This window comes from Mus musculus, chromosome X, assembly GCF_000001635.26.
Source record: "Mus musculus strain C57BL/6J chromosome X, GRCm38.p6 C57BL/6J".
Taxonomy (NCBI): Eukaryota; Metazoa; Chordata; class Mammalia; order Rodentia; family Muridae; genus Mus; species Mus musculus.
Genome location: NC_000086.7, coordinates 135,494,254 through 135,517,318, shown reverse-complemented (window position 1 = coordinate 135,517,318; position 23,065 = coordinate 135,494,254). Strand labels below are relative to the sequence as shown.

Sequence of the window (23,065 nt, the reverse complement as noted above, 5' to 3'; positions counted from 1 at the left end):
TCGCTGAAGAAATGATATATCACGTGAGGAAAGGAGGGAACTAGAATGATGGGAGAGAAAAAAAAGACAGAAGCACCCCAATTGTAGGTAAGGCTTTGCATTCATTTCTATTTTAATCCAGCTGTGGGGGCCCACACTTACTACTACATGACCTTTCTTGGATACAATCAAGGCTCTTCTGTCTTCCTTTAGAAGGCTACCTAGACTCATAGGGTACAGTCATTTTGATTTTTGAATGGAGCTTTAAGGGATCTATGGTTCCCTTTGTCATAACATTGCTTCTTCCTCACTCTAGCAGGAAAGTGAGCAGAAAAATAATTAAGCATTCATTGTACTATGTGTCCTTCTATCCCTGTCACTAACCATCTATGTTTATAATGAGAGATAAGACCTCAAGGGACACTTAATTAGCCTTCGCTTACCACTTGGGTGAGAACATTCACTGCTGAATTCCTGGGGAGCCACCACACATCTCCTAACCTATGTTAAGAGTGTCATGCTGCCCTGTTTCAGAACACGGTCCTGGTCAACATCTCATCTCCAACATAAAAGCTATCCAGAACAGAAATAGAGGGCAGAATTTGAAAGAGAGTGCAATGAGGGTATATGGGAGAGATGGCAAAATTAAAAGAAATAAAAGTATATTTCAATTTCAAAATATATTTTCAAATCCCATCAGAAACTATACCGTGTACATGGCTTTATTCTACTTTAAAGTTTGTCTGCTGTGGTATCATAGATTCTGACAGAATATACAGAAAGGACTATCAGGTGTTTGTGAGACTGTTGACTGCGAAAAAATATCTTGAAAATAGATTTATGAGAAAATATGTGGAGGAATTTTAGGTTTATGGGGAAAAGATTCCCACCTCCAGATCCTCTTGACTTAGCCTACAGAGAGGAAGATGATAGGTATCACAACCATCCCCACCGGAAAGTTTTCTCTGTCAAGTATTCCTGCTGGGAGTCACATGGACATGTTTTTCCTACAAGCAGGATCAGTTGCTGCACCTTCATGCCTCTCCCATTTGTAAACTCTCTTTTGTTGGATGCTTACTAGTATGATGATGTTGGGTGGATTTTCTCCGAATTTCCTACTAGGCTTCATTTTAAGTAATCTCTCTCTCTCTGTTGCTCTCTGTCGCTCTCTGTCTCTCTGTCTCTCTGTCTCTCTGTCTCTCTGTCTCTCTGTCTGTCTCTGTCTCTGTCTCTGTCTCTGTCTCTCTCTCTCTCTCTCTCTCTGTGTGTGTGTGTGTGTGTGTGTGTGTGTGTGTGTGTGTGTAGTGGTTTCCAGACAGTAAGTGCTCTAATTTTTCTTGCCCAGTTCCACAAGGCATCCATATATTGCTATAAATTTGTGATTGTATGTGAGAGAATTGCCTTTCTCTACCTCTTCTATTGTTAAAGGATATGTAGTCATGGCTCTTTCATAGTTTTCCATTCATAGTTTTACTAACTTTGTCATGTAATGAATAGAAACTTGTGGCTTTGAGGTGATAAAATTCACCAAATATATTTGACCTTTAAATACAAATATTAAGGACAGGAGATGAGCACTCACTGATTTTTTGGCAGAAATCCACATTTATTCCGGCAGACTTTTATAAGTCAATCTCCTTCTAATTTCCCACTTTCTTCCCCATTTCTATTATGAGCATCTAGTAGAGGTCAATTGGTAAACATCCAAAAAATAAACGGGGCCTCCTATGTTTCTGGAGATTCTGATTGTGTGTGTGTGTGTGTGTGTGTGTGTGTGTGTGTACATATGTAGCCATGGTAGATCATACTTTAGAAAATAAAGTACTTAGTGAATTTATCCTAACTCACTTCTCTAGTATTCATTCTTTTTTGTCTTATACACAGGTCTATATATACAGGCTTCACCTGGAAAGGCTATCTGGGCCATCAATGAGATTCAGTCACCTACAGCTATTTGATGAATTTGAGAAATATTATGATTCTATAATTTATTTGTCCTGGCTGCCTTCATACAGTGAGCAATTTGTTTTTCTATATAACAATAATGTGGGGACAAGTCTTTATTTTAGAAGTTTCTTATCCATGAGATTATCTTATGGGTGAAGTATAGCAGCACCGGGTTGCTAACATGTTTATCATTTATTTATATGCATTTGGTAGGTATGTGTGGCATTCGGCATTTGTGGAGGTCAAAGGATAACTTGGAGGAATTTTTTCTGTTCTACCAAGAGAGATCCAGAGGTTGAACTCATGTCATAAAGCCTGTCAGGATTTAAGTGATTTTATCTACTGAGCTATCTGCCAACTGCAGGCTGCTAATGAGATATGCTTTAGAAATACTGCTGGGAATCAAAAACATCCATCCCATGATCAGCCTCCAAACGCTGACACCATTGCATACACTAGCAAGATTTTGCTGAAAGGACCCTGACATAGCTGTCTCCTGTGAGGCTATGTCAGTGCCTGGCAAATACAGAAGTGGATGCTCACAGTCAGTTATTGGAAGGATCATAGGGCCCCCAATGGAGGAACTAGAGAAAGTACCCAAGGAGCTTAAGGGGTCTGCAACCCTATAGGTAGAACAACAATATGAACTAACCAGTACCCTCAGAGCTCATGTCTCTAGCTGCATATGCAGCAGAAAATGGCCTAGTCTGCCATCATTGGGAAGAGAGACCCCTTGGACTTGCAAACTTTATATGACTCAGTACAGTGGAACACCAGGGCCAAGAAGTGGGAGTGGGTGGGTTGGAGAGCAGGGCGGGGTGAGGGCATGGGGGACTTTTGGGATAGCATTTGAAATGTAAATAAAAAAATATCTAATAAAAATACTGCTGGGGATAAAGGTGACATTGGTTTTCCCTATAAACTAGAAGTGCATCCTGTAAGGCAAGATATGCCCACCTCTACAATAGCAGCTTGTTTGCTACGGGGGGGGGGGATAACCCAATGTCCTATAATTGCATTTAAGGCTTGCTACACAGGCCCAGGGATCTCTGACCGATACTGTTAAGTTCACTTGGGTCATAGGCCCAAGTGTCAGGAACCATCTAGGACAGGTCTGTGATGGGCGAGTTTGATGGCAAGACCCCCAAAAGACTTCATCTCAGGGTTGCTTCTTGCAGCTGATATGCCTTTCCTGTCATTATTAAATTACTATATTAATCCCTGGGCATTAGGGAAGGCTGAAAGAATTTGAGAAGAATGGAGATCCAATTGGAGGACCAGTAGACTTAACTGACCTGGACCCCTGAGATCTTTCAAACACTGGACCACCAACCAGACAGCATACACCACCTGATATGCGGCCCTCAATGCACACAGAATAGAGGATTGCTGAGTCTGTGTTCATTCAGAAATGATGTACCTAACCCTCAAGAGACTGGAGGCCCCAGGGAGTTTAGAGTTTAGTTTGGGTAGAGGATGAGTTTATCCAAGTGTAGACAGGGTGTGGTGGGGAGGAAGTGTGTGATGTGGAGCAGTTGGAGGGTGGGAGGGGTGGGGTAGGAAATGGAATATGGAGTGTAAAAATATGAATTACAAATAAAATTAAATAATAAAAAAACCCTGGGCATTAGCCTACCCTATTGATCAGATTTCCTGCAGAAAGACATAAAGATGAACTTTCATGAATTTATGCTGTATAGATGAATTAATGATTCTATAGAATTCCTCATTTTATAGAAATAATTTTAGGAAAAAGTTTGAAGAGATGGTCTTAGTTGTTTTGCTAGAGAGATGTAATAAAATTAGAATCAAAAATAGAATGTGCCCACTCCTCATAATAGTAAGTAAAGGCTATCTAATAAGAAATGAAATGAACTTTCATAATTAATCTAAAAAGAAAAATGTTCTTGGGAAAAATTTTTGTTCAAGGAAAAACTTTTAGGTCCAAGGATGAAGCCACAGGTGTCCACTATGATAAGACAGGGCCATGAGAAACTGTTGCTTTGAAATTATAATGAGCACTTTAGAATGAAACACTGTTTTGAACTTAATATTAACATCCTTCTGTAACTCCCATTTTATCTCTTAGGTAATTTTCTAAAGAAATATTTATTTTTTTGTCTAAGAAGTTATAAAATTGCCAGAGAAAAACATAAAGTTGTCAGATGGATTATTCGGCTTGAGGGTCTCTGTCACATCCATCCATCCATCCATCCATCCATCCATCCATCCATCCATCCATCCATCCCCCCATCCAAATGTATATATCTGTTTGGCTATATTTATTTGTGTAGGTGTGTGTATATATAAGGGCATTAATACTTGTGGAACTGCTCGAGGCAGATAGTTGTGTACAGCCAGAATGTGGGTGTATGAATATATATGTGTCTGTGCATATTTGTCTGTATAAAGGATTTTAATTATTTTCCTTTTCTACCTGTCTGGTTCATAAACATTTAACCAGCCTAGCCAGAGAGGGTTCTGGCTTGCCAGAACAGCTAGGTGGCAGGGAGCAGCAGTGGCAGTGGTAGAAAAATAGGGTGGCTGTCTCCACCCCAGGTGATCTCCTAGTGACAAGTTAAGCCTGCTCAGCTCACCTTCAGGCTGTGGGGGGAGGGGGGAGGCTACAGAAGGCCCTTTCTGCATTTGGAAAAGTTAACACTATGTCTTAGTAATCTTCCTTACTGCAAAAAAAATAAAATAAAATCTTGTTTCTGTTTAGAAAAAAAAAAAAAAGAGATGGTTGTTCCTAGTCCAGGATACATTTTTCCTATTGAACAATTGCTCCACCTTTGGACAAGAATAACTTATGTCTGTGCTTTTAAAGGCTCTTTATGTATGCATAAACATATGGAAATAAAAATATTTTGAGACTTTTAAGATTATATTACAACTATGGTTTGTATAAGAACAAACAAATGAACAATTAGATGTTTCAAGATCCAATAAAGGGCCTCCTTCAGATGTCTTAGCCTAAAATGGTCATAGTGAGACTTAATAAATTTAATACTTCTTTGCAGAAGGAGATGAACAAGACATCTTAGCCAGTTTTATACGTTATAAAAGGCTTAAAAAGGAATATTTTTCTACATGAGTATAACACATCCTCATGCATATCAAGTAAAAGCTTTTGAGTGTGACTGCTTCAGAGTCTCCCTCTTCAGCAGTAATACCTTACCAATTCTCTAAAAGTAAGCCTCAATTAACTCATTCCTCTCCAGGATGAACTTCGATGAACTTGAACTTTCCTCTGCCATTGGGATCTTATGACCAGGGGATAGGTATTAGTATCCTCAGTTCCTTGGGGAAAACTTCTCACAAAAGATATGAATCCATCTGTTAATGCTATGGTGTTGTATGGTATTAATACATTTTTTAAAATGTTATAAGTATGTAAAAATGGATGTTACTTTAATAGAGAAGTATTTATATGTATAAAGATTCCTCCATTATTGGTGGGATTGCAAGCTTGTACAACCACTCTGGAAATCAGTCTGGCAGTTCCTTAGAAAATTGGACATAGTACTACTCGAGGATCCCGCAATACTTGTCCTGGGCATATATCCAGAAGATGTCCCAACCGGTAAGAAGAACACATGCTCCACTATGTTCATAGCAGCCTTATTTATAATAGCCAGAACCTGGAAAGCACCCAGATGCCCCTCAACAGAAAATGGATACAGAAAATGTGGTACATTTACACAATGGAGTACTACTCAGCTATTAAAAAGAATGAATTTATGAAATTTCTAGGCAAATGGTTGGACCTGGAGGGCATCATCCTGAGTGAGGTAACCCAATCACAAAAGAACTCAAATGATATGTACTCACTGATAAGTGGATATTAGCCCAGAAACTTAGAATACCCAAGATACAAGATACAATTTGCAAAACACATGAAACTCAAGAAGAAGGAAGACCAACGTGTGGACACTTTGCCCCTTCTTAGAATTGGGAACAAAACACCCATGGAAGGGGTTACAGAGACAAAGTTTGGAGCTGAGACAAAAGGATGGACCATCTAGAGACTGCTATATCCAGGGATCCATCCCATAATCAGCCTCCAAACACTGACACCATTACATACACTAGCAAGATTTTGCTGAAAGGACCCTGATATAGCTGTCTCTTGTGAGACTATGCTGGGGCCTAGCAAACACAGAAGTGGATGCTCACAGTCAGCTACTGGATGGATCACAGGGCCCCCAATGGAGGAGCTAGAGAAAGTACCCAGGTAGCTAAAGGGATCTGCAACCCTATAGGTGGAACAACATTATGAACTAACCAGTACCCCGGAGCTCTTGACTCTAGCTGCATATGTATCAAAAGATGGCCTAGTCGGCCATCACTGGTAAGAGAGGCCCATTGGACATGCAAACTTTATATGCCCCATACAGGGGATCCTCAGGGCCAAAAGGTGGGAATGGGTGGGTAGAAAAGTGGAGGGGGGCATGGGGGACTTTTGGGATAGCATTGGAAATGTAAATGAGGAAAGTCCCTAATAAAAAATAAAAAAAAATAAAAATAAAACACCACCACAACTACCACCATCACAAACACCACCAACAGAACTCAATGAAATGATACCAGTTTCGCTATGCTCATAGCTCAATGTCTAGCCCAATTGTCTGCAGAGAGGTTTCCTCCAGCAGGTAATGGGAGCAGATACAGAGATCTATATCCAAACGTCCAAACATTAGGTGGAGCTTGATGAACGCAGCTGAAGACTAGGAAGGATTGTAGGAGTCGGAGGGATGAAGAACACTATGAAAATTAATTAAGCAGGGCTCATATGAGTTCACAGATACTCAAGCAGCAGTCACAGAGCCTGCATGGGTCTGACCTAGGTCCTCTGCATGTATGCTATTTTATGGCTTGGTGTACTTGTGGGCTCTAACAGTGGGAGGAGGGATATCTCTGGCTCTTTTGCCAGGTCTTAGAACCCTTTTTCCTCCTAGTGGGTAACCTCCTCCAGCCTTGATATGAGGGGCTGTACTTAGTCTTACTGTAACTGTTTATGCCATGTTCAGTTGGGAAGCCTGTTCTTTTCTGAAGGGAATGGAGGAAGAATGAATCTGTGGGAGAGGGGATATCAGGGGCAACTATGAGGAGAGGAGTGGGGAGAGGCTGTGATCATGTTGTATTGTGAGAGAATGAAAAAAATTAAAGAAGTGAAAGGGTCAGTAGATATGATATCATTGAAAGAGTAAAACTTCTCAAGGTCTCACAATTATACAAAAAAAAAAAAAAGATTAAGATAGTTGATGTTTCCAGAATGTAAAAGAAAATTAGAATACTTATTCAACTCATGAAAGGGATAAAACTTAGGGATGATGTCTATGTTTTTAAAATTTCTAAGCTCAAAATCTGCAATTACACTAGTTGGCTATAATGTGTGTCTAACCAAAGTTTATTTAGAAATGCCTACCCATTAAAAGGTTGTACAGTAGTTAAAATGCCAGACTGATGTAACCTAAACTGGGTGTTTAAAAACAATATTTGGAGACCTATATTAATATGGTCAAGGAGACGAAAAGAATAGTTTCTCCCTTGCCCTCTAATGCCAATCAGGTCCTAGGGGACTGTCAACCATCCCTAGAAAGGTTCTGTAAGTGTGGAAAGTCACTTGTTGTCTCTTTAAGAGACACACTGGAGACCCCATACAATGAATCCTAACCAGTATCCAATCTACAAAGAGGAGAGGCAACACAGAGGAAAGATTTCCTCAATGATTCCAGATGAAGCCAAAGTCGCTCCAGTAAGGCCTTTCATTTATCTTCACATAGATGGGCAACTGGCAAAAGAAAGTCTAGAGAAACATGAGATTCCTCCTAAGCCCAAGTGAGCCTGAGCACTAGATTCTCAAGTATCTTAGACAGTACAAACACTTACTCTTGCTACCTATATGATCTTAAATGCACAGTAGGAAAATTTATCTACGACGAAAATGATCAGTATACTTCTTTAACAGTTCAAGGGAATGCAATTCCCAGACATAGTTAACCATATAAAATGATATTTTAACAACTATTACTCACCAATGAGTTTCTTCCTGAAATAGAACAAAAATGGTTTGCACTATAGTGTCTACCTATAGCTGATTAAACAAGCCTATCTTCTTAAATATTGAGGCCAAATCTAAAAGCTGTATTCAGCAACTATGGAGCCGTTTCAGGAAAAGACTTCTCACAACAGTAATCTATGTTAAAGGAAAGTACCAGGTACTCTCAGGTTTTGGAAATTACTCAGGATACCCAAGTAGCATCCTTGGAAAATTGCTAGACATTCCTATAAAATGATCCAATAGGATTTTATCATGTTAAATTTGCCATTTAGATGCTAATGTTAACTGGCTTCCCTTACAAAGCTTTCGGGTGCTTGTCCCTTATGCAGGAGTCCGATGCACCAAACAGCTGATTTACAGTTACCTTATCCACGTACAGAGTTCTGATACATGGTCCGGCCAGTTGTACAATAACGATTCATCTTACTAAACAAAACTAATGTTAACGCATTTTTCACATTAACTTTGTCTCTTAATGTTCTCCACAAGGTTGTAATAGAGAGGAGCCAGTGGCTGATTCTGAGTTCGTGCTGGCCAATGAAAAAATGTTCAAACTCTTCCAGAAAACCAATCACCTTTACAAGAACACTTGCTCAACCAAGTTCATAGCTGTTTTATTCATAATAGCTAATATAAGAAACAACCTAGATGTTTTCCAACTGAATAATATATGAAGAAAATATGGTACGTGTTGTAATGGATAACAGTGACAAAATAATCTGTATAGCTTACACCTCTGAAAAAACTTGCTCAGACTTCTTTAGGTGGATTTTTGTCCCATATTCTCTTCCTATAATAAGGGCAAGGTTGCCTGAAGTAGTTTCTTAAGTATACTCTCAGTAATTGTATTAGTCAGGGTTCTCTAAAGTAACAGAAGGTATAGAATGAATATCTCTTCTCTCTCTCTCTCTCTCTCTCTGTCTCACATACACACACACACACACACTTACACCCCCCCACACACACTCTCTGTCTCACTCTCTCTCTCTCACACACAGTCTCTCTCCTCTCTCTCTCTCTCTCTCTCTCTCTCTCTCACACACACACACAAAACACACTCTCTCTCCCTCTCTCTTTCTTCTCTCTCTCTCCTATCCCTCTCCAATCTCTCTTCTCCCCTACCAATCTCTCTCTCTCTTCATTTACATACACATATATATGTATGTATGTATGTATGTATGTATGTATGTATGTATGTATATGCGTGTGTGTGTGTGTGTGTGTGTGTGTATGTGTGTGTGTAAAGAGGTAGAAAGAATGGAAGAACCAGAGGGGATGAGGACACACGAAATCAAAGCCCTCAAAAATCGATAATGTCACTGCACATATGAACTCACAGAGACTGAGACATCATGCATAGACTCTGCATGGTCTGGACCAGGTCCTCTGTGTATATATTATGACTTTCAGTTTAGTGTTTTTTAAAGGATTCCTGAGTGTGTGACCAAGTGGTTCACTGGTTCTTAGGCCTGTTCTCAAGCGATTTTCTTTCTGTTTACTTGCTTTATCCAATTCCAGTATTACTGGATCTGTTTTATCTTATGTTATTATCCTTTAGAAGCCTGTTTTGTTTGCAAAGGGAGACAGAAAGGGATCTAGATGGGAGGGAAGGTAGGGAAGGATATGTGAGGACTTGACGGAGGGAAAAACATGATCAGAATATACTATTTGTGAAAAGAAATCTATTTTCAAGGAAAGAGGAAACAATTCAAAAGAATTTGTGTGTGTGTGTGTGTGTGTGTGTGTGTGTGTGTGTGTAAAATAAAATTAGAAAATGTCATTCTCTAGCCTCCATACAGCCACTAAAATGGTTAACTCACTGAAACCATAGCTTACTGCACACAGTCCAGCCCTGCCATCAGTCAGTCCAGAGCAGAGGATGAGTTCATGGAGCCTCCGCTCTATTTCTGAAGTGCAGGTGATTGATAGACTTTGGGAATAGGAGAATTATTGTCTTCAGTTGTTTATCCACTGCTGAGCCCACAAGACTCCTATGGAAACCTTTAAAGCCATGACCCTACAGATAACTCAGATTGATTGCAAGAGTTCACAAAATGAAATAGACATGGATAGGAAAATGAGATCAGGGCAAGGAAGGGAGGAGAGAGGAGCTGGGGTGAAGTGGATGCTATGCATTGCTTACATGTGTGGGATTGCTAAAAGCTTAATTCATGAAAGATTCTAAGAGTAAATAGCCATAAATGAAGACAGCCCATGTAAATCTCAGGTCTCAAGTAAACACACACAAACACACATGCACTCACACACACACACACACACACACACGCACGCACGCACATGCACGCACTCACACACACTCACATATACATGTATAAACATGTCCACATAATAAAAAAACACTATGGTAAGTTACTTCATTGAAGCATCCATGTCTTTAGTTATGCTTTACTCTTCCCCAGGTGCCTATTTTTAATAAACTCCAACTCTGGCTTAAAAAACAATAAAAAAAATCTAACGGAGAGGGCTGGAGAAATGTCACAGTGAATTAAGTACTTGTAGTATAAGTATGAAGATCTGAGTTGGGATCCCCTGCTTTCTTGTAAAAGCCAGCTTGGCAGTGAATGCCTGAAATAGCAAAACTTGAAGACAGAGACAAAATGATCAGGGGGGGGTCTTATGGTCCAATGTGTCTAGCTAACTGGTATGTTCTAGATTCAGCAAGCAACTCTGTCTCATACAATAGAGTGGAGAGTGACTGAGAAATAAACCTTGAGGTGATCTTTTCCATGACCCAAGTGTGTGTATGTATCATACATACATACATACATACATACATACATACATACATTTAATAAACAACCAAACCCTGCAAAGTCAAGCCATGTGGGGAAAATGTCCTAGAATTAACATCAATCTGTGTTTCTTTGACATAGAAGATCTTGGATGTAGATTAGCAGTTAATTCATGAGTTGGGATATTGTTAAGAATTAGTTTTTACTTGCCCCTAGAAGTATTGCATTTGTGGCTGCTCTGTCACATATGTCAGAGTCAGCAGAGGAGAGGTTCAGTTTTCTGACTTATGAATATCTGAATGATTAGTAGTGTAACAATCTCTGAAAAAAAGTGAGCCTGAGGTGACCACCAGTCTGGCATCATGCAGGCCCTGTCGGTTTTCCAGTATTGGGAGCAAACTGAGACTAGAAGAGCCTCACCTGAATCCTAGGGTCCTGAGTAGGAGTGAGCCTGAGACAGATGACCCTTGCCTTGGAGCACTCTGGTGGGCCAGTAGATGAGCAAGCCGGATCACCACCAGTTCTGCACAGCACATGTGTGGGGATGGGTAGACCAGATTCGAAAATTACCCCTGTCTGGTGCCACTATTCAGGAGCAAGATATAGCACTCCTGACCATTCCTGAGACAACACCAGACACTAAGACCTCGGGTGCCTCTCAGAGGAGCCAGTAAGTGGTGGAGAAATGGAAGAGAAACAGAAGGATGTGGGCATAATGAAGAGAGGCAGAACTGGAGGCATGAAAATGGTGAGGAATGGTTTGATGTGAGTCGCCAGTAATGCCACCTGGGGCCTTGGTGGGGTCCTGGGCCAGGGCTTCCATTGAGGACCACACCTGTGTCTGTACCCTGAAGCAGTAGGGGCCTGTTAGCTCCAAAGTTCAGATGGATGTCCCTGATCTGTGCTGTCACCGGGGGACATATTGGTGTCTGAGGGGTTTGCAGAACAGGCCCAAGCCCTCACCTGGGCATTCTAGAAGAGCTGACCCTGGTTGTAGAAGAGCAGAAGAGCTAACCCCTAGCCAGCTACAGTACTCGACTGGCTGTGCACATTGCTGAAGTTGTAGGTGAGACATTCCCCAAGGATAAAAGGGAGTGAAAGCTGGCCCTACCACTTGTCTCCCATGCAGTGGCATGGATGAAGGAGAGATACACTCCTTCCTCCTCCCCCTGTCCCTCAGCAGCTGCATCATTCAGGAGAGCTGGCCCTGCACCTCACCTGTGCAGCACAGTAGAGCTGGCCCTTGGTGCAAGGATTGTGGGTGAGCTGGCCCCCATGGTATGAGTGTGGGAGAGTTAGCCCTCCTCCTGTTCCTAGTTCCTTGGCATCTGTGGCCCTGAGGTCATGAGAGTGGTAGAACTGGCCTTATCCCTCACTGGCTGCAACACACCAGCTGGCTGTAACAGCCAGCTCAGATACCTCTCAAGCCCAGAATCAGGGCTTTGAGTTGGCCCACCTCAACAACTGAACTTCTGAAGTGCACTAAGTAGCTAGTCCTACAGATCCAAAACTAGAAGATCTCCGTGACACAAGGCAATAACAGGATATCCAAGAGTCACAATGAGGTCCCATTTTCAACAGAGTAGCAGAAATCAAAGGACTCATATGAGAATAACAAGTCATTGCAATTAATATTGGCAAGCAAAGTTGCCTGGAGAAAAGGGTATACTGTGGGACACTCTGACACACTCTAGCTTCCAAGAGGACATTTTTAAAAAATATGTTGGAGAGAGGTTGCAAGTGTGGAGGATGGGTCTGTGGGGAATGGGAGATGAGTGGGATTGCGTTGCATGATGTGAAATTCACGAAGAACCAATAAAAACATTTGAAAAATGTTTTAATCATTCCTGAGGATAGATTATTTTCAAATCAGATGAAAGCAAGGAATTGAGAATAATATATGTTATGCCCAGAAAATGTATAGAATCACATTGGAAAGAAGAAAACCTAAACAAAAATATTAAATGAATCTCATGGACTTAAATTATAGTAACATTTTACTTACTCAAAGATGACAAGATAATGTGATGTTAACAAGAAAGCATTATAAAACATTTGCTGGTTACATTGACATTGGAATATTAAATTCTGCATTTTAATATAAAGCAATATGAAAAAGATGAATGTCATTAATTCTCCATTCTTGCTTTTGAGTCTTTCAAATGCTTTGTTAACAAATCATACACCAGAATTTTGCACATGACTTTTGTTTAAGTTGCTACTTGAATTTGAAAATCTATTAACAAATAAATGTAATCAACACAAATGTTAATTTTCCAGATAAATTTTAGTGCTCTGTATCTCTACAGTATAGTTCAGTATCATCTTGACATGTGAGAACTGTTAACAAAATTCTGTAGCTTTTAACCCCAGTTTTATTTAGTTGATCTGAAATCCAGTATAATTTCAAACTTAAAGCAATATAGACACACTGTTGCTTCTGGTTTTCTTATTAGATTTTTAAATGCAGTTAGGTTTATTTATAAAAAGACTCCATAAAGGATTTTTTTCATTAAACTTATATGTCATTAAAATGCAGTGATGTAGACATATCAGGATGTGACAGGAACAAACTAAATGTATACACTTTTCTATGTTTTTGCAATGTAGTGTATTAACTTTTCAATACATTAGCAAAAATAGCATCCTAATTGATAGGTATATATGCTTTGTTCACACTATGTCGTGAGCAAACTACATGCTTTTCTATTTATGGTAATCGTATTTGAAGTTTCAACTCTAAACAGCTCCATGCATAATGCATTTGCTACACAATATTATGGCAAATGTGGAAAGTTCCATACAAAAAAATCAGAATTTCAAACTGAGTCAAGTATACCATGAAGGAACTAGTGGTAAAAGAAAAAAAATTTCAAAAGGAATAATAGTCGTTGTTGTGGCTGGACTCCTGTCTTTCCAAGTTCATATTGGTCTCAAGCTGATGGTTCCAATGCAGGCAGTTGAAATCTTTGAGCAGGATAGTTCAAGAGAGGCTCCAGGGTAGGTGGTAGAAACTTTATGTCAGGGTAGTTCAAGGATGCAAATCAATGAAATTGCATTCCTGATGGCTGTGTGGGGACTCAGGCTTCTCTGTCTGCTCCCTGGCCTCATGAGTTGAAAGGAACTCCCTCTGTCAAAACTCCTAATCATATTCTGTCTTGCCAAGGTCCCAAAGAGTGGAGTCAAACAACCTTAGTGAAACGTCCAAAACAAAGAAACAAAGTTCTCTTCCCTACCAGTCTACTATACCAGGCATTTTGCAGGAGGCCAGATGGTAGATATCAAACAGATGTGAGAGCATGCCTCCAAGATGGCGATGTTGAATCCCTGAATCCTGCTGAGGAGATCCAACATCATAAAGTCCGTTTTGCATGGAAGAGAATATGTACTAAGAGCTGGGAAGATGAAGCTTGGGGGTCTAAGTGTGTACAACACCTTTCTAGTTGCTTTAACAACCGATAAACCACAGTCAGTGGTTCAGTAATAATATTTCAAACTAATCCTTAATCAATGAATATGAAATAAAAATTGAACCACTTAATGGTAGTAGTTACAAATAATTTTTCTCACTGTTAAATCCAGATGGTTTCCTTTAAACAACTGAAGAAGGCTGAAATATAGAAACTTAATACAACGTATGCAATAAAAAGTGTTGTCTTCAATTGCCACCTGCCTCCAAATTCACATGCAGGAAAAGTTATATTGTCACAACTGCACTAAGTATCCACAGGCAAATCTCAGTGAGGACAGGGTGTTGTTAGTATTTCATAACAAAAACTTTCCATATCCTCTACTTACAATTTATTTGGTGAGATGAAATGCTATCCACAACAATAGCTGAGAGACACATAGGTAATCTCAACGTCCTCTATCTTCTTGTAAATTATTCTCTATAGAAATCAGTTACAACCTATACTTCTTAATTGTATTCTCCTACAACATAAGAACCTTATATATTCTGTCTATGGCATTAAGAAAAAAGCCCTTAATGGGAACATATCAAGTTGAAACTGTGTTGGACTTTGTAATTTAATCAGAGTAAGTGATCCAATTCATATCACTCCTTTCTGCCTCCTGTAGCATTAAGTTCAATTGTCTCTGCACATCTTCAACCTTCTGTCTATCTAAACTGCCTTGAAAATGCCACCTCCCATAGCAATGGACAGGGATGGGATAGATCACATGTTTAAGCTCCTTCAATGGAGTTAATAGCTCAAGAATTCTCATAAGCATGCCCATGGTAATTTGATTTGAATAAAAGTGAAGCACTCGAAGTTGAGAACACCGGGTTAGGGCTGGGATAAGAACAGAGATTGTAGAATCTGTTAAAAAGCAATAACAAATTTTCAGATGCTGCAAGGTGCTAGAAACATTCTGCAGGAGATAATAAAATGGCTCACAATCTTCCCAATATATTGGATTGTTGTTGACATTCAGCAACTTTAAATGACTGACTTGAGAGCACTCAGAGAGAAACTTGAAGTCACTGTAAGAAAGTCCACAGAACGGCAGATATAAGAACTCCAAATCAGCAGATAGTACTCTGTAGGGAGGGAACACAAAAGTTCTTCTGAAAAATGAGGACTAGGTGAGGAGAGCAATATTCATGAACCTAGAATAAACTCTTTTAAGCTTATAATGTATTAGCACCTAATGATGTGATCTTTCACAAACTTAAAAGAGTTGTGAGTCTGTAAAATGCAATTTAACACTCTCACATATAATATTTTAACCTTTACAAAGTGTACAATATGTTGTTATAGGGTCGTGTGAAGACTTAGTGAAAATATTATCTACTTTGTAATTACAGGACAATCAAGTGTGGAACTAGTTCACCTGCTTGGGACAGATAGGACAGAAGGAGCAACCAGCTGGAAGCACCCTTTTGCCAGTCCATAAATGGCAGCCTGGCCATGCTTAGCTGGCTACGGTTTTTGAAAGCCTGTTTTTCTCTTCAATTACAGAAAGACGGCCTTTCCTGGTTGGTTTCAAACTCCCAGCATTACCCATGCTGAGGTAGGAGACAGGGTTCTGGGAAGCTTAAGAGTATCTAAGGATTATTTTTCTCATCTTAAAAACTGAATAGTAATTGAAACCCAGTATCTATCCCAAGCCCTTACCTCAGGACATTTTCAAGATGATCTGTGAGGCAGAATGAAGACAAGCTGAGCTCCTTCAGGTGGTTCATACGACTCAGTTGGGTGATAAAATTTCTAAAGGTTCTCCCATTCAAAGATCTACAAGCGATTTTAGACAGGCTAAGACTGTCCAGCTGTATTGTATGAGATAAAAGTTTGGTAACTTCAGTAAGAGGAGACTCATCAACTGCAAGGTGATCAACACATTTCAGATCCAGATGGCTTAATGCATGTCTGCATTCACACAAGTTATTAATTTGCAAATCTCTGCAGCACAGGTGCAGAGAGCCTAGGCTCTGCTCTACTTTATTCTGAAGCAAAGCAAAAAAATTCCTTTCCCTCAAAGTGCCATCAAGGGAAATGTCCACTATCAATTCCATAGGCAGCCTAGAGGGCTGAGCTTCAGACTTGGAACTTGAAAGACTCTCCTGGCCTTCAATTTTGAAGATAGAGTGCTCAGAGTGAGCACAAGAACGAAAGCAAATTGTCGAATTAGTACTGATCTCAGGACATACGGTCTTGCAGCCAGCATCCTGCCTTAAATCTAGGATCCTCAGTTTAGGGCTCCTGTAGGTTGAAAAAGAAAAAAGAAAAAAACAAAACAAAACAAAACAAAGCAAAACCAAAAGAGACAAAAAACAGAGGATCTGAGGGGTGACAAACATCAATATAACCAAGCAGGAACAATAGTAATATAATGTAGTGACAAAATAATGTTTTTCCTCTATCATTTCATATACTAGGTACCAGCACAACTTTCCTGTGCAAATACTTTATCCTTTCCTATTTTCTATAGCACCCAATGCTCACAAATCTTGCTCACCTGTTTCTTTGCAATGTCTCCATTATGTACATCTATCAATAGTAGCCTCACTCACCTCTATTACACAATTAAAACCCTCCATAAGACATCAGAGTTTCTAAGATAATCTCAACTGACAGACCAGCCACCTCACATGCATTTTCAGCAGTTGCCATTACTAACTGTGGACAAAAGAACAGCATAACTAACTGCTGTTCTCTTTCAACAGGCTCAGTCATAATGTTTCGCTATCTTACCATGTGTGAATTATACACATTCTCACATAAATGCTGAGTTCTTGGAAGAAACATCTGAAGATCCCTTTGTGTACTTAATGTTCTCATGTGGAGACAGAAAAGGGGCCAAACCTTTACATTGCTCTCAGAGTCTTAGAGATCCCATCCATGGAGGCAGCAGTGAGCAGAACAAAACCTACCTTGGGATTGCCTAAATTTCATGGATTACTGTGGGCTCAGAAAAGTCAAATCACTTTATTCTTGGTCTACACTTCAGGTTTTATTTGTATTTCTATTCCATGTGCATTGGAGTTTATCCTGTATGTGGGTATCAGATCCTATAGAACTGAAGTTACAGTTTTGAGCTGCATTATGGGTCCTGGGAACTGAACTTCTCTGTAATAGCAGCTATTGCTCTTATGTGCTAAACTATCTCTGCAGCCCTTGGCCTACACTGTTTACATAGACTTACTGCCAATAACTCCTTCCCAAGAAAAGTAAAGAGCACTAGTTTTTTCTCTATTCTCTGCAAATCCTCAGCAATATTAATATTCATATTTTTATTTAATGCAAATAATAGCATACTTCACTCCCACCAATAGTGCCCTAAATCACTTACATGCAATATTCAACACTGTAAGACACTTGTGTTAAGGTGACCTCACGTGCTGGACTAACAGTCCTGACAGCTGTGTTAAGGTGACCTCATATACTGGACTAACAGTCCTGTTAACTTTTTCACTATTTGCATATACTACATCTGAGAGGAGAGCAGATAGAGGGATATTCTCCTGTGACTTACTCTGTCACTCTATATTATACCAGCTCTTACCTAGTAGCTGAGTTCAGGGCAAGGAGGAACTGAAGACTCTCAATCAAGGCTTTCAGGAGTTCACGCTCAGGTTCCTGCACACTTAATGCCCCAATGTGGAGACAGGCAAAAGGCCAAGCCTTCACAATTGCTGTCAGTATATTCTTGTGTCTACCCGTGAAGGCAGCAGTGAACAAAGGGACAAAAAGCTCCCTTGGGATCTCCTCCAGGGCTTGGATTGCTGCATGCTCATTACTCAATAGATTCTGTGTAGCAAGATCCAATAGTGTGGGCGGGTCCTTGGTGTCCATCATAATGAACCTATATTTTCAGTGAGAAACATTTAGAAAACATGACAGATATCCACAGTATTTTCTTTGCAACCAGTGTTAGCAACATAGATAACTATGTGTACCATATATAGGGAATAAAACATCCACTTCTAGAGATGTCTACTTGTAGGGCATAGAAATTGGTTTGTGAGTATATTAAGGTCTATTTGTCCATGGATACACGTACAATCCTTTTTCATATGTATGTATACATAAATATGTGTGTGTAATAAAATGTGAGTAGAAATGATCACTAGGTTATCAGAAGACAATTTTGTTATCTGACGTCTGATAGTTTATCTCAAAAGTACACAAGCCATCACAAAAGTCTTCGATGGGCAAATCCAGACACCAGTGATACCATCATTGCCTTGCAAATAGAAAATACTAAACTATTAAGTTACCTGTGATTCTGAGAAAGCGAAAAGAAACACAGAATCAAAATATTCACCACTTTTCCCTTTAATAACAAAACAGCGAACTTACTGTAAAGAGTTTTCCTGAGACCTCCACAGAGCTCTTTGACATTACACCCACTTGTGCTGAAACACATACCATGCAAACACACAAACTATAGTTTAAACATAAATCAATATCATAGGGACATATAAAACTGAGATGTCATGTTAAGAAAAGACCTTAAGGTTTCATTAACTTCTTCTCTCACACAGACTGTCTCCTGCTGGGTGGGATAAGAACACACTAAGATCAAACCCCCAACACAAATCTCAGTGCCTGCTCCTTCCCAACTCATCTCTTAAAAACACATGTATGATCCTCATCCACGTGCATGGAGAGTCTCTGGAGAGAGTGAGAACCTGCCACCCCTACAGGTATAAATCTATGAATACATACCAGAGATTCATGGGATACATACACACACATACAGACAAAACACGTGTACACACACACACACACACACACAAACACACACACTCACACACACACACACACACACACACACAGAGAGAGAGAGAGAGAGAGAGAGAGAGAGAGAGAGAAAGGGAGGGAGGGAGGGAGACAGAGACAGATAGACAACTGATCTTTGAGTGATCAGGGATCAGCGCACATACACAAGTTAATAAAGATGAGAAAATCCAATGTAAATATTCAGTTGGAATACTCCAACGTAGAAATAAGCATCTCTAAGAGAGAGACGCTTTAAAAGATATTTTGCCCATTGTATTTTATTCTTGTTTTCTGCTATGCCTATGAATCATTTAAAATTTACATTTTTCTTTTTTCAAATTTATTTTTTTAAATTTGTTTTCTGTGCCCCATATTACATTCTCTGCCTCTCATCCACCCTCCGGGCTGCTCTACATCCCATACCCCCTCCCCATCCCACCACGACTCTACGTGGATGCCCCTACAACCATCCCACCTGACCTCTAAACTCCCTGGGACCTCCAGTCTCTTGAGGGTTAGGTGCATCATTTCTGAATTAACACAGACCCAGAAGTCCTCTACTGTATATGTGTTGGGGGCCTCATATTAGCTGTGTGTTTGGTGGTCCACTGTTTGAGAGGTCTCAGGGGTCCAGATTCATTGAGACTGAGGGTCCTCCTGTAGGATGTCCCTTCTGCTTAACTTCTTTTAGTCTTCTCTAATTCAACCACAGGGTTCGGCTGCTCTGTCCATTGGTTGGGTGCAAATAACTGCACCTATCACTTTCAGCTGCTTGTTGGGTCTTCTGAATGGCAGTCATGATAGGTGCCTTTTTGTTAGCACTCCATAGCCTCAGTAAGAGTGTCTGGCATTTTAAACCTTCTATTTTTTATTCCTGTCTTTACATTTACCTAGTTTTGTTCACACATATCTTCTGATTAATGCACTCTTTTCCTCCTTCCCCTCCTCTTTCTAACAGGCTTCCATTTTTCTTCTCCACTTTCCTTTCCTTTATTCAGCATTGCTTCTTCTTCTTAGGTTCCTCCACCACCTAATTAACTTCATGCATTTACTATTTCTACTCTGACCCACATTCAGTTTTAACTTTACGGCTCACTGCACACTAGTTTTGTACTTTCTGCTCTATTCTCATTTGAGCTGAGGTAGTTGAATTTAATCAACTTCCTTTTTATTACAGACATGGTCTGTATTGGTGTTTCAGCTGTTATAGTGGTTATTTCTGTCCTCTGGACAGTACTGAAGATTTAGCCTGGAAGAGGAAGCTGTTCACTAACATTTCCAAATAAAACTAGAAGAAATACCAATAGCGAGTGATATAGAAATGAGAGCACAGAAGCACAATTACTGTGAAAACCTGGAAATGACCATAACCCCTCAAATGTAACTGCTGAAACTAGAGACAATGAAGTGACTGGAAAGCTGCACTGAGAATTCAAACTCTGCACAAAATAAGATTCAGTGGTTTCAAAGAAGATACAAATAGCAGGTGAAGGAATGTAGCTAAGGAAATAGAGATGCAAACTAGAAATATACATGAGAACATCAGCAAGAAAACACGTTTGAAAACAAAGAATAAAAATATAAAAATATTAGAGCTAAAAAATCAAACAACAACAAAAAAAAAACAGGTAGAAAAGTTCACCGGGAAACTGCATCATTTAACCTAATGAATATTGGGACTAGAAGGAAGAGTCAAGGAAACTCTCCATTTAAACATCAATATCATACAAAGAAATAAATAATAAAGTGAAACTCTGAGAAAACATAGCTCAGGTTAGGTCTTGCTCACAGCATGCTCACAGCCTATAGCAAAATTATTATGATCAAACTGGTTTCCTATCAGTGCCAAAAGGAGCCTCATGATACAGAAATCAATAGAGGTAATACAGCCCTTAGACACATTTAGAGGAGAGATTGTAGGATTATATGAAAAATGAAACAGTGCAGAAAGGTATGCTTGCTTAAATATGTCGCATTCCTAAAAATGGAAGGATGCACTGAAAAGGCCTTGAGAAAAGCTAGAGATCTGCTTGTGACAGCAGCCCTGAAGAGTCTCAGAGCACACCTCAACTTAAAATGGTTCTATATAACAAACGTGTAGTGCACATTACACTAAACTGTGAAAGCAGAAACCATTTCATCTAAAGTCAATGGATAAGAGAATGGGACCTGCTCTCTAAACCCCTTTATTCTGCTTGAAGGCTTTGCCTACAGCAGTAATGCAAAGTGAAGAAGTAAATGGGCTACAAACATAAAGGAGAAGGTTAAGTAATCTCTCTGTGGGTAAATGATAAGCTCCTACACTTAAGAGTACCAACAGTTGAACACAAGCACTAAGGTGTGCTTTAACACGTTCACCAAGAAAAGCAGTATGCACAGCAACATAAAGAACTGTCGAGTTCATATTCACCAGAAACTTTGCTACTGAGAAATTAAGCAGAAATGCAATCCCATGCAGTGTTTTCAAAACTTAAAACACCTATAAAGAATCCAAACTAAGGGAGCTAAATACTTGAACAGTGAAGACTTTAAAACACTGAAGAAACTCAAAAAGACCCTAACAGAGTGAAAGGCTTCCCACTACATAGAACAGCAAAATGACCATGTTACTGAAAGTTACCTACAGAAGAATGCAATGCCTTGCAAAATCCCAATTATATTTAGCTTGAAGGAACACAACGGCTCAAAATAAGGAGACAACAACAAAAGAGTGTAGATAGCCAAAGTCATCGTCCTGCAAAGGCAATGCTCGAGGGAGCACAGCACCTGCTCTCAGGCTGCAGAGCCATAGCAACAAAAATGAATGTTATTACAAGAGACAGAGCTATGTGGACCCCGTGATTGGAATAGATGACTCAGAAATACAACTATACAGCCACGGCCACTTAGGTTTTTTAAAATATGCCAAAAAACTTGTATTGAAGAAAACTGTTTCAACAAACAGATCTGGTTAAAGTGGCTAAAGAAACCTAGATGGACATTCATTCCAACCTCTCCCTGACTCTTCACCAAAAGTATTCAAAATAGATCAAAGACCCTAATGCAGGATGAGATGTACGGAAACCTCGGTAACACAACATGAGGGAAAGGTTTAAGATATCAGCATATTAAAGCCTTTCTAAACCGGGACCCTTGGTGTCTAAACAGCTCAGAAAATAACATGAACTGACAGATGGGAAAAAAACAAAACAAAACAACAAAACCAAAATAAATAAATAAATAAATAAATAAATACTGTACAAAGATAACTACATATCTACACAGTTTAGTCCTTACTGTTTTAAAGGACCGACTCATACAAAGCATCTCACCACATTAATGTAGGTTGACGTAGAACTTCAAAACCTCGTGCCACAGTCTTTGAAATGTCACCAAGTCCTTCTCAGGAATATAAATTTTTGAAGAGGAGGTTAAAGGTTATATGGAGAACCTTAAAAGGGGAGTAGGAAATGATTAGTCCCATAATTTAAGTTCAGAGAAACCGTTTCCTCGAAACAAACGCGCAGGGCATGAGAGCCGATTCAGTACCTTTCGGAGCGATCCTTTCGGACCACAGATTAATCCCTCTACCCTGGCCATTCAGCCCCCAAACAAGTTTAACTTATTTAAAGAGACTATTGTAGTTTACCCAAGCAGTTAAGCCCTCTGACTTCCATGTCCTCCACTTTGGCAGCCCCTCGGTATCCGCGAGGCTTTCCCTGTAGCGGGGGCACCATAGTCATAATGGCGACGGCTCCTGTAATGGCCACGGCTCTAATTTAAAGCAGCAACTGGAGAATTCTCATTGGCTACTCAGGGTCAGCTGACTTGTCTCCAGATCCTTCCGCTAAACCGCACCATGGATCGCATTGCCAGCACGTTCAGCGTATGTGTCCTTCCACCTGCCAAGATTGTCTTAGATTAAAAAAAAAAAAGAAAACAGTTATCACTCAAACTTAAATAAACTGTGAGTGAGGCTTAACCTCCACCTAGCCACAGATTATACCAGGTGTCAAGTTCAGATAACGCGCCATCAGAATTACTGTCCACAGTAAGTGTTTCACTTGAACTCATGGATCACTAATTGGAAAAACAGGATTCCACCTTAGCACACT

General features: G+C 39.8%; 1 protein-coding gene and 1 pseudogene across 2 annotated transcripts; one reads left to right on the top strand and one right to left on the bottom strand.

Moving 5' to 3' along the window:
• The first annotated feature begins 10,948 nt into the window (after positions 1-10,948).
• On the top strand, positions 10,949-11,062 carry Gm22233 (annotated as a pseudogene).
• A 1,501-nt stretch (positions 11,063-12,563) lies between these two features.
• AV320801 (expressed sequence AV320801) lies at positions 12,564-22,765 on the bottom strand. Of its 2 annotated transcripts, NM_177918.1 has the most exons (5): positions 22,600-22,731; positions 22,283-22,401; positions 17,752-18,051; positions 15,864-16,448; positions 12,725-15,286 (listed from the first exon to the last, which is right to left on the bottom strand). In NM_177918.1, the coding sequence occupies exons 2-5, from the start codon at positions 22,285-22,287 to the stop codon at positions 14,773-14,775; spliced, it is 1,404 nt and encodes a 467-aa protein (NP_808586.1). In that variant the 5' UTR covers positions 22,288-22,401; positions 22,600-22,731; the 3' UTR covers positions 12,725-14,772. The 2 variants fall into 2 exon arrangements, with proteins under 2 accessions (XP_006528637.1, NP_808586.1); XM_006528574.4 differs by lacking the exon at positions 22,283-22,401 and having other exon boundaries at positions 12,564-15,286; positions 22,600-22,765.
• Between the last annotated feature and the right edge of the window lie 300 nt (positions 22,766-23,065).

What these genes read in the sequence shown, in the direction of transcription:
- AV320801 (NM_177918.1), bottom strand. An exon ending in GCCCTGAACTCAGCTACTAG is followed by an intron (nt 16,449 to 17,751) that starts GTAAGAGCTGGT and finishes TTCAACCTACAG; the next exon opens with GAGCCCTAAACTGAGGATCC. An exon ending in CATCTTGAAAATGTCCTGAG is followed by an intron (nt 15,287 to 15,863) that starts GTAAGGGCTTGG and finishes CCCTCCCTACAG; the next exon opens with AGTACTATCTGCTGATTTGG.